At 37.5% G+C, this 15,616-nt stretch overlaps 2 protein-coding genes across 7 annotated transcripts in view; both read right to left on the bottom strand.

Moving 5' to 3' along the window:
• Positions 1–1,029, bottom strand: part of LOC122632474 (ephrin type-B receptor 1-B) — a 155,847-nt gene extending 154,818 nt beyond the window's left edge. The window contains exons 1-2 of one of the 5 annotated variants that reach the window (XM_043819273.1): positions 427–1,029; positions 249–365 (exon numbers count right to left, since the gene is read on the bottom strand). The gene's annotated coding sequence lies outside the window, so the exon portion shown is untranslated. Of the gene's footprint in view, positions 1–248 lie in introns of all 5 variants that reach the window. The other 4 variants (XM_043819272.1, XM_043819271.1, XM_043819270.1 and 1 more) reach the window with 4 other exon arrangements.
• Positions 1,030–9,231: 8,202 nt separating this feature from the next.
• Positions 9,232–15,316, bottom strand: LOC122632479 (zinc finger protein 346-like). 2 transcript variants are annotated; one of them, XM_043819304.1, is made up of 9 exons: positions 15,179–15,285; positions 14,958–14,996; positions 11,361–11,843; positions 10,652–10,725; positions 10,414–10,560; positions 10,222–10,316; positions 9,826–10,133; positions 9,660–9,728; positions 9,232–9,590 (listed from the first exon to the last, which is right to left on the bottom strand). In XM_043819304.1, the coding sequence occupies exons 2-9, from the start codon at positions 14,959–14,961 to the stop codon at positions 9,436–9,438; spliced, it is 1,335 nt and encodes a 444-aa protein (XP_043675239.1). In that variant the 5' UTR covers positions 14,962–14,996; positions 15,179–15,285; the 3' UTR covers positions 9,232–9,435. The 2 variants fall into 2 exon arrangements, with proteins under 2 accessions (XP_043675239.1, XP_043675238.1); XM_043819303.1 differs by lacking the exon at positions 14,958–14,996 and having other exon boundaries at positions 15,179–15,316.
• Between the last annotated feature and the right edge of the window lie 300 nt (positions 15,317–15,616).

Consider the following 15,616-nt stretch of genomic DNA (forward strand, 5'->3'; position numbering starts at 1 on the left):
AGCGATGCTGTTGTACGGAAAAGCGCTCTTGCGGACGAAGCCGAGCGCCATTTTAACTCGCGGCACTCGCGGTTAACGCGAGAGAAATGGGGGGGGAGGGAGAGCGAGGAGGTGGGCGACAGGAGCAGTGTGGAGTCTGAGGGTGAAGAAGAAGAAGGAGGAGGTAGAGATAGAGGTAGATAGAGATAGAAAGGTGGACACGCGCGTGAGATCGGCACCCTTCTAAAATCGCGCACTTGGATCTTCACCTTCGTTCACTTTCACACTTGGTCGTCACGGTTTCACCCGAAAAGGACGCTTACAGAATAAACCGTCGTGATCCGACGACGAACTTCTTCGTTCTTCGATTCTTCGTTTTCTCCTTTCTATTACACCTCTTATTATATTTTCCTCTCTCTCTCTCTACATACATATATACATACATACATACATACATACATATATATATATATATATGTATGAAGAAACGACCTTCTTCGGCACGATACTCGACTCGTTTCTTTGCGAATTAAATCGTTGTCTATATACTTATTTCTTTTCTTTCTTTTTCTTCCGTGTCGTCTCTATGTTTTGACTTGTACTCTGGATTCCCCCCTCTTTCTTTCTCTCTGTGCATTTAACGAGAATAATAACTCGATGGTGGTAGGTAGTTCGAGAGAGTCGCAAACAGTCTATATGTGTATATGTATATGTACGTGTGTGTATATATATATATGTCCCTATGCATATATCTATATATATATATATATAAAATACGTTCTCTGCGCGATCACCGAGAGACACGTCCGTCGTGCGCAGCGAGAGGACACGAACTGAAGCGCCGAGTAAACCCGAACCGAGACGAACTCGTGCGACAGCGACGGTGGTAGCGGCGGCCGACGGCGGCGACGGCGGAACCGAACGAACGAACGCACCACCAGCCGAATGTAGCACCGAAGCAATGTAGCGCCGAACGAAGAGGTCGCCCGGCTGCTATCCGCCGTACCGCTATTCGGCCATCTTACGCTAGCGCCGCCACCCGGGCTGCACCCTCTCTTCCCACTCGTCCACCATTTTCCTATAGCTGTCTCTCTCTTTCTCTCTGTCTATCTCTTTCTCTCTCTCTCTCTCTTTCTCTCTTTCTTTCTTTCTCTTTCTCTTTCTCTCTCTCTCTCTCTCTCTCTCTCGCACACTCCCTATACCTATCCCTACTTCTTCAACTCTTCTCCTTCTCTTCTACAGAAAGATCGTTCGTTCGGCCGCGCTCTTTTCTGATCGCACACGATGCGTCTCTTCGACGAATGCCAACGACGATTTTTCCTCGATCCTTGCTGATTACAATTTATATCATTCATCGAGCTTTTCGTCGAAAAAAAGTTTCTATCGTTCTTACTAAATTTTCAAATTTTTCCTCTTTCTTTTTCACCATCTTTTCCCTATTTTCCACGAACGATCCTCTCCTCGTCCAAGCTCGTGCCGCGAGTTCATTGATTTTTTGAGCCCGTCAAGTATAAGTCGCGCGCATGCGCGCCACCGCGCACCGGCGTGACATCTCTCTCTCTCTCTCTATCTTTATCCTTCTTTCTCTCTGTATCTCTCTACCTTGCTCTCTCTTTCTCTCTCTCTCTCTCTCTCTCTCTCTCTCTTGATTCTACCGATGAACCTATCGGACTTGAATTCCTGGTGACTTTCGCCCGCGGCGTGCCGCTCTTACGAAGAACAACTTCTCTCTCTCTCTCTCTCTCTCTCTCTCTCTCTCTCTCTCTCTCTCTCTCTCTCTCTCTCTCTCTCTCTTTCTGTTTTTTGCTGTCTATATCTAACGATTATTTTTTTGAATCTACGACCATATCGACTATCTATAAATTGCTACCGATCGAAGACCATATTTCTTTTTGGTTAGTCTTAACTTTATGTACCAGTTGTTAGCGAAATGAAGAATTTTGATGAAAACTCGAAAACTGGGAAAATGTTCGCGATTCTGTTAATTGTTGCACAGCGGGAATTAGTTCCGAGCTTCGTTTACAATTTATGTAATTAATTAAAAATATCGAAAAATATATTGACGTGATACGTAATAAAATTTGTTTCGATGCGAAAAAAAAAAAAAGGAAAGAAAAAAATGTTGATCGATGTGACGGATGATTTCCCCATTGGCGATTGCAACATCCTCTATTGTTTTAACGAAACGATAGTCGATCAAATTGATCGATAAACCGTCGCGACGGAACGCTTTTACCGCGTTAATCGTATTAATCGAAAAATGAAACGTAATGAAATTATTTATTTTGCATTTTTTTGTTCTTTTTACGCAAAAGATATAACCTCGCGATACATATTTTCGATCGCTTCGTAACGTTAAATAAAGATTTTACGAGCGATATAAAATATTTAAAACAAATGGAGTCGCGCCATTTCGTTCGGTCGTTTCGTTACAACTCATAAATATCCATTAACTTAGCGTGTTTAAAGGTTAATGAAATGAAATGTATTAAATAAGTTATTTTACAGTTTTCATAAAGGTTCGATCAAATCAACGGAGAGATTGTGTCTCACGTACTACGTACTTGACACGTATACAACGAATATTCGACAAGTCAACGAACCTTTAGAAAAATCAAAAATATTTTTATCGCATTTTTGAAAATAACTAATATTACATTTTCGAAAGTCCGTGAAATTTCGTCGAGAAAATTTGTTAATCTATGCGGATGTTACACGCACACATCGTTGGCGTAAAATCGGATTATGATTATTAAGTAACTAGTGGACAGGGGAAGGTGCAAAGAGATAAGGTACGTTAAGCTATCATTTTTCCGATCGACTCGACTTAGATATAAATTGCGGAAGGATGATGCTCTTCCTCTTTCGAACGGTTCATTTGTACATTTCACAAGATACCTTCAGGTATGTAAGATCGTCGATGTTCAAAGAAAATAACTTAATTTATGAAACGCAAAATGTTTCGAAATAATAAAACGAACGTTTGAAATAATTAAAACGACGAAATATAAAACAAACTTATTCGTCATTTTATAAGAAAATTATATTTGATAGATGGATTATAAACGATTTAAAGCGAAATAAATTGATGTACATTCCGAGTTACGTGAATGAATTACGTTACAATCTCCGTATGTGCGCGTCCAATTTTCCTTTAATTTCCTTTTCTCGCCCAAAGATCGTATCTTCGCGCATTCACATTTATGGCGGATGATCTTTATAAGCATTGGAATGTTCATGGACGAGGATGGATCTCGTGGAACACACGCGTCGCTACTTTCTCTTTCGAACACATTAAAAGACACACCGAGTTTTGTATCGCGATGTAAGTAAGTACGCGCGTATGCAATAAACGGCATTTCGTTTCTTGAGTATTAAAAGAAACGATCCTTTATCCAACCCATGTATACTTACCTCATACAAATTGCAATATTCGTTTTCACTGGAAAGAAGTAAAAAAAAAAAAGAAAAGAAAAAAAAAAGAAAAAAAAAAAAGAAAGAAAAAGAACGTCAACGTTCGAACTGCGCGCCCTTTGACGATATTCATCACGCGAGTCAAACGAAGATAAAATCTTTTGGGGAACGTCGAGGGAAAGAAGATACAGAAATTTCTTAAATTTAACGTAAGTTAACGATGATCGCAGTAACACGATTTCTACGATCTCTGGGCGTCATTACCGATACCTCGACTCGTCGTCAGCGGAAACAATAAATTTAATAAGTGGAACGGATAGGTCGGAAAAATCGTAGATAATGCGACTAATCGTTATCGTGGGGTTGCATAAATAGGAGATGAAACTGGTTGTTGAGTGATTAGTTGTTAGAAAATAAGGTGTCTTTCGAGATCTTTTCTATCTCTCTTTCTTACTCTCTCTCTCTCTCTCTTTTTCACTCACTCACTCATTCGTTCACTCTCAGCTTACGGAGAGGAGGTAATCGGCCGAGTCGAGCGATCGAGATTCTCCTCCGGCGTCTCCCGGCAACTCTTTCACTCTTGATCTCTCCCTCTCTCTCTCTCTCTCTCTTCTCTCTCTCTCTCTCTCTCTCTCTCTTTCGTTCTTTCTCTTTCTCTCTTCTTCCTTCGCACGCCGACACGGCACCGTCGCGTCGGACGGCTATTTCCGCATGACATCACACCGCCCGCATTTAGGAGCAGCACGATTTTTTCTTTTCTCGTCAGTCTACATTGGTGGCCCCGTAGAGACCTGCAAGGTCAGCCTCTCTCTCTCTCTCTCTCTCTCTCTCTCTTTTCTACCCATGACTTCGAGATGCGTCTCCTCTCGATCGCTTTTTATTCCCTCTGATCTTCCTTCTCTTCCGTACCCCTAGCCGAGTCAAGTGGAATCAGTACCATTGATAAAAACTCCTTCCTTCCGTTGCGGTATCTCTAAAGGATCGAGAGAAACGGCGAATAATCTCGGGAATTCGATTTCTTTTCTTCCTCGTTTTGAAAATCTTTATCGAAGAAGAAGAAGGAGAAAAATTTATTACGGAGGTCGATGCCGTTTTTGATGGAATATCGACATTTAATAATACTTAATATTTTCCTCTCTCTCTCTATATATATATATACTATATATGTAAGTAGATAAGTATGTCTATATACCTACATGATCCACACGTATATAGAGATATACGTAGTCCGCCATTTTTTCAACATTTAAGATTTTCGGGAGGTCCAAAATGAGTCCAAATTCCATTGGCAAACGTACTTGCTCCTACCTTTCGATGTATAGCACGTGTAATTAGGTTTCGTCGATTACGAAGGGAGGAGTTATTACAAGCACAAGTATTTCTTGTACAACGTACGTTTAGCCCTACCACGATGCAGATAAAACGTATATATCTGCATACATATTGCCACTTTTCTTGTAGCCTTGTAACTTTGTAAGAGATATATATATTAGTATGTACCTGATTCCTCGCTTCAGTTTGATCGTTCGCCAAGATAAAGAATAATCTTTTTGCTCGAATAATTGAAGTACCTACTTTAGATTAGTGTGGTAAGGACAACGTTTGAAGGGACTCAACAAAAAAAAAAAAAAAAAAAAAGAGAAAAAAAAATTACAGAATGTCATTCCATTCGCTGGGAATTAAAGGATCAAAGGAAAAAAAGAAAAGGCACCTGTGTATTTAAATACTTATGGCTCCGTGTTTGTGTGTGTGTGTGTGTATATGTCTGTATGTAGGATCGTATATACGAGATAATATTTTCGCTTGGCGTCGCTTAAAACTAAACAGTTCGTACTTTTTCGGTAAGCCTTGCAAAAACGGCGACAATATCAGACGAAATCAAGAGAAGATCTTTTTTATCTCTCTCTCTCTCTCTCTCTCTCTCTCTCTCTCTCTCTCTCTCTTTCTCTCCTTCTCTCTATTTCTCTCTACCTTCGCTCGTTCTCTTGTCGAGATGAGGCGTAAAAAACTTTATTAATACCGAAATTGTCCAGGAAACTTCCGCAATTAGCCGGCTCGCGGAACACGAGGGCTTACGCGTTTTCTCTCTCTATCTCTCTCTCTATTTCTCTCTTTCTGTTTCTCTTTCTCTTGCTCGTTGATACAACCGGCCGAGCTAATCTCGTCTTCTGTACGTCGATTCACCCTAATCGAGAAATAATTGTATGAATTTGTCGAGAATACTGCTCGTCGGCGTATATAAAAAAAATAAAATAGAAAAAAAAAAAAAGAAAAAGAAAAACAAACCCACTGTGTGCCGCTATTTCGAACGAACTTTGTCTTTTCTGTTCTATCTCTCTATCTTCCTTTCTCTCTCTCTCTCTCATCAGGACAATGGAATTCACGAGACAAAAGAGGCCGCTGCCGCTGTTCGTTCCCCCGTTTTATACCCGTTTATAACGTTCCCGCGCTAACTCGGTTAGTCGTTTGTTAGCGAAATTAGAAGCGAGCCAGCGAACGTGCGCGCGCGCGTTCACGACGACCAAACGAAAACCATAATGATTCGTTTGAGCCTGTGAGTACCTATTTTAGTGACTTCTGCTTGAGCTCGTTTTGATTCCACAATACGATTTTTCTGTTCCTCTTTCTCTCTTTTTTTTTTTTCTCTTTATTTCTTTTCTCTTCATCGTTAGTTTTATACCTAGTCGAAAACGAATCTATTAAAAGGCTCGCTCGTTCTAATTTTCTTTATTAAATAATTGCAATTTCTCGAATATGTATAATACGTAAGTCCGTGGTAATATTAATTGTCAAAGAGTTGATAAAAAAAAAATTGATTGGTCGGTTATCGAGTTAGATAAACAAAACAAAAAAATGAAACATTGAGACGTCTAATCTTCACTTTCTTTAATTTTCTTTCTTAAAAAATTACTATATCTTAAATAGTATATAATTAATAATGAATCTCTGAAAGTACAGACAGATCTTGAAGGTACAAAATATTAAAAGAACAATGATTAAAAACATCTTTTTAAAAACATGATCATGAATATGATTGCGGGAAGTGTATTACTTCGAAAAATTCTCTTCTAATCGATTAAAAGCCTTGGATGCTTTTAAATGTTTCCGGGTGCCATTCGATGAAAAACGGAAGGAGAAACAAGATCGTCGGATTAAACGGTAAATCGATAATCATCATTAGTCCATAAATTGGAACCAATTGCTCATCGGTATCGCATATCCAGAACAAGTTAAAACGCATACATAGATCGTATGTATCGATTATGATCTAGATTTTTTTTTATAGTACATGATACTTAAGTAAATGCCAAGGAAGAGGATCTTCTGATCCTTTTTGATACATGAACTTTAGAATGTTCTTTGTGATATTTATAAGAATCGGTCAAGAGAAACCTTGGATATGGGTTCATCATTGCAAAGTAGAAAGAGAGGGAAAGAGAAAGAAAGATACACACACATATATATATATATATATATATATATATATATACAGAGAGAGAGAGAAGAAAGAGGAGAGAGGAATCGATCGATTGATTTTTTCGTCACGGCATCGTCTCCTCGCAGGTGGAAACGAGTCGACTAGCAGCCTCCTCAAAGTCTCCAGCATCCTTTCCCTCCCCCTCCTCCTCCTCCTCCTCCTCCTCCTCCTGATCTTCCTCTTGAGAAATTCTCTCCAGTCATTGACTACGAATTCCACCGATATTCGAAGCGAACCTTGCCGCTCCGATTAATGGCTTTTTACGCGCATTACTATCAGCCCCGTGACAGATTGAGAGCGATCTTTTTTGTTTAGGTGTTTCTCTCTCTCTCTCTCTCTCTCTCTCTCTCTCTCTCTCTTTCTTTCTTTCTTTCTCTTTCGCTATCTCTATCTATCTATCTCTTTTTTTCTTTCTAGACGTTCCCGGATTAACATCGTCCTCGTAAAACGCATACGAGACGTCGACTTCATCGCGGAAACGTAATCGATGTCGGTCTTTAATTAATATCTTCTTATTTCTCTTACTTTTTGTCTTGCCCGATATATAAAACATTAAAATGGGAAAAAGAGCCGTCGTAAAATAAACGTTTTACATTTATTCGCGTGTTTTCCTATATCGCCTCGTCTCGTTCGTAGATCCTACGATCATAAGCATCCTATCTTTAAATATATCCGCGACCTTTTTATTCCATAATAATTTACGCCCAAAGATTACTGAGAAAGGATGGCGCTGATGATATTGGTATTGGTGACTCGAATACAAAACAACGACTTTCTTTCGACGATCTTTTTCCTTTTTTTTTTTTTTTTTTTTCTTTCTTCTCTCCCATTCCTCTTTCGAGAGGAGTTCTCTTAAATCTCAAAGCTACAATGTAACGCAACGCGGTCTTATACTTTTAGGCTTCATAAAGCATCGGGTCAGAAAACAAAACGTGGAAGAAAGAGTGGCACCCCTGGATACAGGCTCGCGGTAGACGAGAAGATGGAAAAGGGATTTTTTGTAGATGTCGTGGACAGACAAACAGAGAGAGAAAGAGAGAAGATAGAGTGGGAGGATGAAGAAGGGAATAAAAAGAAGAAAACACGCTAAACGTGGAACCAGGGAGGTCATAAAAATCCGAAGCGCAGGTATAAAGCAACGATCTACAAGTTCGTGCGAGAACGATCCTAATCTCTCTTTCTGTCTTTCTTTTAGTCGCTCAAGGAAGAGTAAGAGAGCCAAAGGCGGAAAAACGAAAAAGTAGCTTCGAAAGAAAATAACCCCTTGCTTCGCCAAATTGCCAAGCGAATTCTTTTGAATTCGTTTAGAAAAATCGACGCTTGTAGCGACCAGCAGGAATAGAAAAAAAAAAAAAAAGAAAGAAAGAAAGAAAATAAGAAGAAAAGAAAAAGAGGAAGATGCAGAAGAAGCCAAAGAAGAAAGAAGAAAAGAAAAAAGAAAAAGAAGTGAGAAAAGCGAATTCGGGAAGAAATGTCGAGACGATCTTCGGCTTTATCGTTTCGCTCCGAATGTATCCAGGAATCGCGCGAGTTGAGCTTTTATTCGTCGTAAATTTGCCTGCTCGTAAATTCGGTTCTGATTCGTCGTGTCTGACACAGTAGTATTCTCTATTTATGTTTACCGGTCTTTCGATCATATATTCGTCGTACGGAAGTGACGGTAAAAAAGATACTGGTAAACGGTTGATACGTCATAAGCGTTACCTTAGCAGGTAATTAATAGACCCGAGAGGTTTCGATGTTAGGCTCGTTTGCTAACGGTCATAAATTCTCTACGGAAGGTCGAGAAACGAGCGACGCATAAATTTCACGTATAGGCCATGACACGGTACGCTTGGGAGAACGCAGCGCGTAACGCGACGGATGATGGCTTACGACGATTCGATTTCGCGAATCCTCTTGAACGCGAGAACGAGAATACATTACTGGAACCGCGCGTTAATAGTTTCGTAATCGAATAAATACTGATAAACGATGATGATGACGATCGTTTGCAAGCGACTTCCGAGAGAAATTGTAACGAACTCTGTCGGCTCGACTAAGTAACCGCTTGAGTTAACGCGAATTTAATTTAAAGTTAATCGGTATTTCATTTAAAATATGGAACCCCCTTCTTGCTCCACCCTCTACTTCTCCTATCCACTCCCACCTCACCCGCCCGGCATAACGTACTTAAGTTTCTCATCATCGGCCCAGACGACGGCGAACGACTGTCTTTAGTTTAATTCCTAATATCCGCACAGACGTTATCACCGACGGATACGAAGATTCGCCGCGAACGTTTAATTAAGAAAGAAGTAAAAAAAAAAAAAAAAAAAAAAGAGAGAAAGAGAAAAAAAAAGAAAAAACGCTCGTAGAACTTGGCTTTTCAACGCTTCCTCTTTTGTTACGTCCAGAGGTCAAAAGTTTATTGTTATGTTCGTTTTGCACGTTAAAAAGGAGATCGATGACGCGCATCGAATTTCTTCCATATAACGATTGTCGATATTTGTCGAATTAAAAATCAAACGTGAACGGAAAAATACGGTCTAAACGAGGAAATAACGATTACGCTCTACGTTAATTTATTTCTTCTTGAATCTTGCTTTCTTCGATATCACCGCGGCGTTCAATGGCGATTTAGGATTCGATTGATTTTTGTGCTTTTTGCTCTCGACGTGCTGAGCGAACGTGCTCTCCGAGTTCAGCGACAGATTACACGGTGCGCAATAATATTGACCTGCAAGAAGCAAGAGCATTAATTTTTCAAGACTTCCTTGGGATAACTTAACAGAATAATTATACTTACCCGAGGGTGTTCTGTAAATGGAATAATCTATGGGACCTGACGAACTCGAAGCGTTTTCATTTTCAGAAACTAAAAAGGAACAAGAACAAAGGAAATAAATGTACGTGCTTTCTTTCGATATTACGAACGAAAGGAAAAAATGCTAAATGAGAGAAATGCCTCGTACGTAGTTCAGGAATGGGTAATCCGTTGAGTCTGAGCATTCTCATGTGCCTGGCACCACGCTTGTGTGTTTCTAGTTGATCCTGGCGATTCGCGGAGACACCACAGAGATCGCAACGAAGCGGAGTGGGATATGCCGGGGGTGTGTAAATGGGAGTCGTGGTTCCTTGCGGTGACACCATGATGTTACCGTCAGATACCACGGCTGATGTTCCTGGCACTTGCACGTCCTGTTGAAAAGCCATGCCTATTCCGTATCGACCGGTCGAGTCTACGTGGTTGTACTGATTTTGATTCTGCGACTTTTTCGGCCTGTAACGTTCAATATCGTAATGATCGAGCTCGGCCGAACGTTCTGTATGATAAGGATCGATCGAAACGAGTCAGGACATTTCGATACCTCGAACGAGGACCCCCATGGGCTGCTCTTATATGTTTCTTCCCTGCGTAATGTTGTGACGCTTCGATTTGCGACGAGAACCAGGTTTTACAGATCTGAAATGAAAATTATTTCAAATTTTGTTATGACGATCGGGTTATTATTCCCAAAATTCTTGCTAAAGAAATGAAAAAAAAAAAAGAAAAAGCTTACGTCGCACCGATTTTGCCAATCGGTCGTACTACTGACTTGACCGTCTTCCGACTTCTGTTTTTTCACGCTTTGATTCAAAAACATGGAAACCTTCTTCTGATGAGGCTTACCGTCGTAATGCAATTTCGCTTGAAGGGTGGAGTTCATCTGAAAACGTCCTATCGTTTTTATTCGTCCGACTGCCCTCGTTGAGCCGCGGATCAAATTTCACGGAAGTTAACAGATAAAGAAATCTTACCACCGCGTTGCAAAGATCGCACTTGAGCGGCTTCATTAGCGCCGACAACTCCCTCTGGGCACTGGCAACTTTTTCTGAGAGAGCGAGAAGCAAATAAACAAATATAAAGTAAACATTTGTTTCTCGGTGGAACGATTCGTGCAGTAAAAAAGAAAAGTTTGTAAAAAAGGGAAGGAAAAAAAAATAGGAGAATAAAAGAAAGAAAAAGAAAAAAAGAAACAAGCGTAAGGCCGTTTTCACGCGAACGTTTTTACGATAATACGGAATATACTATCGTTTTCATCGGATGGAAAAAAAAAAATATATATATATATATATATATATATATATCGATTGCAATGTTTCTATTCGAAAATATATCCGCGATTTATTCAACCAGAAAAATATAATATCAAAAAATCTACTCCAATTTTTTTCTCTAAGCAAAGGATCGGTTGATGATAACGTGCGACATATACGATACGTATTCGTCATGGATCAAACTACAATCTGATAGATTCGAAAGAATTTTCACAAATTCGACGAGTGATAATCCTCCTGCGATAATCAGACGTTGTTATTATATTCGTACGGCATATATATTTATTTTATATATAACGTCCGATAGATATAAATGCAACGAATGTACCTATGAATTCGTTTAATTCGTTCAATCAAACCTTTGTTAAAAACGATCTATTAATAATAATGGAGAAAATAAATCAATCACCTGCATCTTGAGCAGGATCGATGAACTCGTTCTTACGCTTATAATACTTATTCTTCGGTTTTGATGATGGCTGGACCGCCGATACTTGAACGACCGTATTAACAGCTGGTCCAGCTTTGTACGACGTATCGTACCATTGCGCATACATGTCTGCCGAGGTATCCGCCTCCGTAGAAATCCACCATGGTATAGGTTGTTGTGTCGGTGTTTGCGGTTGCATCGTAGGGTGCAGAATATACGGAGTTGGCACCGCTAAATTTGGAAGAGCCGTTTGTATCGTATTCGGATTTGCCGCTGTCGAGCTCGTTATCGTTTCCGTTGTAACCGTTGTTAACGTCGTTGTCGTTATCGTTGTTTCTACTGTCGGTTTTTGTTGTTCCCGTTGTTGTTGATTTTGTATACCACTAGTCGTCGACACGGCGTTCGTCGATGAAATTATGGGAGGTGGGGGTGGTGGGGGCGGAGGTAAGAAGCATTCTAATCCTAATTGTAACAAAACAATTATATATATTGGTTACTATTTTCAATTGCATTCTTGATCTTTTCTATTGTTCGTACGATATTATATCGTGATCTTAATTACACTGTTGCTTTTTCATTCGATACGTCTATGACGTTTGTATGTGTATATATATATATATATATAAATAAATAAATTCCATTTAGGTATTATGTTTACGAATGATATTCATTTCGCTTTGTGACTTTAAAACATTTCGCATTGATTTAACTGTCGAATCCGTCGAACGAAAAATCATTTTGCAATAATATTGAAATTCTAAATAAATGTTCTTTTTTTTCTTTTGTTCTTTTTCTATTTGCCAGCGACTAATTGTAAGTTTAAATACTCGAACAATTCGGTTAACACGATAAATTTCGATAATCCGAGCAGCAAATCGAAGGGATTCGAAATGTTGCAAATATACTTAGATTAAATACGATGCGACGCAATAGGAGGATGCACGTAGAGGTATTTACCGTACGTAAATTGCAAAGTGAAAGGTTAATATTATTCTCCGTTTCGAAAATGTTTCATCGATTCGATCATATGCGATACTTGCACGATGAGAACAACGTGTGTATAAAAATAAACGTATGTTATATTCAAAAATTCATTTTATTTTTTCATTTACTATACTAAGATCTTTTATTTCATTCTATAACGTTACTGACGAATTTGCACCGTTCTAACTTGATTTTATCGATGTTAACAATAATAATAATAATAATAATAATAACAATATTAATAATAATAATATTTCGAACGACTTCCTTTCAAATCTTACTCTGATTTTAATAAAAGTAATCATTGATGGCAACAGTATCGATGGCGTCGATACTATCGTATAGATTTCCTTTCAAAAGGAAAATCATGGGATAGGGGAAACCATGTATTTTTTTTTTTTTTTTTTTGTTTTGTTTCAAATATGTATCTCGTTTCCTTTTAACACGATAAAATCAATGAAATATACACATTCAAAATAGATACAACGGAACGCTCGAAATATTGCGAAAATATATCCAATTATAATTTGTGACATTGCAAAGATACATCGTGTATAAAAATTATTTACGTTATTAAACGACCTGCTATAATCAACCTTGCAATGTGCATGTTTCGATGACGTAAAGTTTTCTGTTTCTTTTTTTTTTTCTCCTTTTTATTTTTTATTCTCGTTCAAAATAGAACGACCGATAAGGAAAATATCCTTGAAAAATATCTTTTCGTGAAACAAATTACCACGATACGCTCGATTCAATGTGATAAATGATATTCGTGTTTCGAAATAATCGCTGTTTGGTAGTACGTACTAACGCACTGGCTCGAAAGCCATATTTCGAACAAATTGCGGGGACAAATACACGTTCGGTGGTATATATATACCTACATAATTTTATATATATATATATGTATGTATACACAAACATATATATACATACATGGACATATACATACGTCTGGCAAAGAACAGCCGCCATTAGTTCTATTCTCTAATGCTCTCGAATTGTACTTACCTTTTGTATATATGTATGAATGTAGATGCGTATATACGTATGTATGCGTGTATATGTGTACGTTGTCAAAGCACCTTTGTCAACCACACGTTTTGTAGTCTATGATCTAGCCAACTGCTTTTGAAATCGCTTTGCGATCTGCCTTCCTCGGTTCAAAATAAGAATTTGCTTATTTCACGTGAATGCTTTCGTTATTCGCACACGATTTTCTATACCGGCAGTTTTAAAATACATATTACGTTATTCTAACATGCTCTAACGTTTCCTTCAAAATAATTAACTCTTGAAATGTTAGAAAAATTCGTATGACGAAGTTAACGAATATATTATCGATAATGATAAAATTGTTATTATTATTATTATTATTATTATTAACAAATTATTATTAATGTTTGAATAATAATCTATAATGTAAATATTGTTATTACGTTTAATTTATAACATAAATTATCATTAAAATTTTCATATAAATTTATTAAAATTTATAATATAAATTATTATTAATATTTCAAGCATTAGCATATCGCGGAATAAATTATTATTATTGTTGTTATTGTTGTTGTTGTTGTTGTTGTTGTTATATTATTATTATTATCATTTTACAGTGAACGTGTATGATGTTCAATATCTTATAGAAATATTTAAATAAATAATAATCGATGTGCTAATTAGAGCAAATCAATAATCTATTATCAATTTTTCAACGAACGACCGAATCGTGCGATTGTAAACGAATTATTATACGTATTATAAAATAAATATATTCTTCACTATGATTTTTATCTTATCATAAATTTTTTGAAATAAAGATTTGTCATTGGTCGTGAAAGTGTTAAAAAATCCGCGCGAAAAACGAACGATTTTAAATAAGTTTTCGTATTTAAAAAAAAAAAAAAAAAAAAAAAAAGAAGTAAATGATTATGTTCACAAACTTTTTTTTTTATTTATTATTATAATTTTATTTCCGTTCGAGGACACGTTGAAATAATAAAAATATGATATCGATAAATTCAAAGTGATCGTAAATTCACGGGAAAGATTTTGTTTTTCTACGAGTAAAACGAGCAATAATAGCGCACGCGTACACTTCTTTGAAAATTAATTGAAATATTTTGTAATTCATTGTATATGCGTACATATATACTTATTCGAGTATTATCTAATATAGCTCGTATCAAATATCGTCGTCTTACGTAAATACAGGGACTCGTAAAACGATTAGAAATGAATTTACAACAATGTCGGATTAGCAAGTCATACGTTCTCAACTGATTCGTAGAATTATGGAAGCCGGTTATGGGAACGTGGGAAATACTCGAACGAGTACTATTTATAAAGTTTACTCTTTTTTTCTTCTCCATAGTCATGCGTTAATGACAAAGTCGAATGAAATAGAAGAAAACAAATTAATGAAAGTAAATTCGTTGATGGAATTATTAAGGTTTGTGTACATGAAAAAATTACAATTATATTTTTACAGATCCTAAAAAACATCTCTCTTTCTCTTTCGTTGATACGTATTTATCGATGTACTTTACTTACACGAAATCGTCATTAAGAAAGGAACTGAGTAGTACTTACTCATGTACGAATCCTATTCGTCCAAAGATCGAACGACCCCTACGAATTATAATAGCGCTAGTTCTATCTTTCTCTCACGATCGTAATATGTATCATTAACCTCGAATATTTGTTGACACTAACGAAGGAAGGACGGAGGAAAGGTGTAGGAAAAACGCCGCACAAGTAGTGTGAAACGTCAAGTGCCATTCTAAATAAATAAATTGAGAATAAAAACTCACCCGGTACTTCTGGATTCTTTATTATCTTCGCGCTAGACATTTTGCGAGCCCCAATATCGATGCGGTTTCTATTTTTGTCGAAGGAAGCTTGACAGCGCTACTCTGCGTTTATATTTTATATGTATATATATATATATATATATATGCACACACACATATATACGTATATATAATGTGTCGATAAGATCTTTTTTTTTGATTTCACTCATAAGATTCACTTTTCAAATATGTCTCATCTTTCACCATGAATTTTTGGAGGGAATTCCTTATCGCAACGAGTCCATAGATTGACACACCGGACTATGATCGTCTATAGGAATGAAAAATTTGTGAGGTTAGATGATTTTGACAAGCGACCTGACGACATTGCGCGATATTGACCTGCGGTCCAAGATGGCCACCGATACTACGCTCGTCGACCGTGAACTATCATCTTTT

Source organism: Vespula pensylvanica, chromosome 10 (assembly GCF_014466175.1).
Source record: "Vespula pensylvanica isolate Volc-1 chromosome 10, ASM1446617v1, whole genome shotgun sequence".
Classification (NCBI taxonomy): Eukaryota; Metazoa; Arthropoda; class Insecta; order Hymenoptera; family Vespidae; genus Vespula; species Vespula pensylvanica.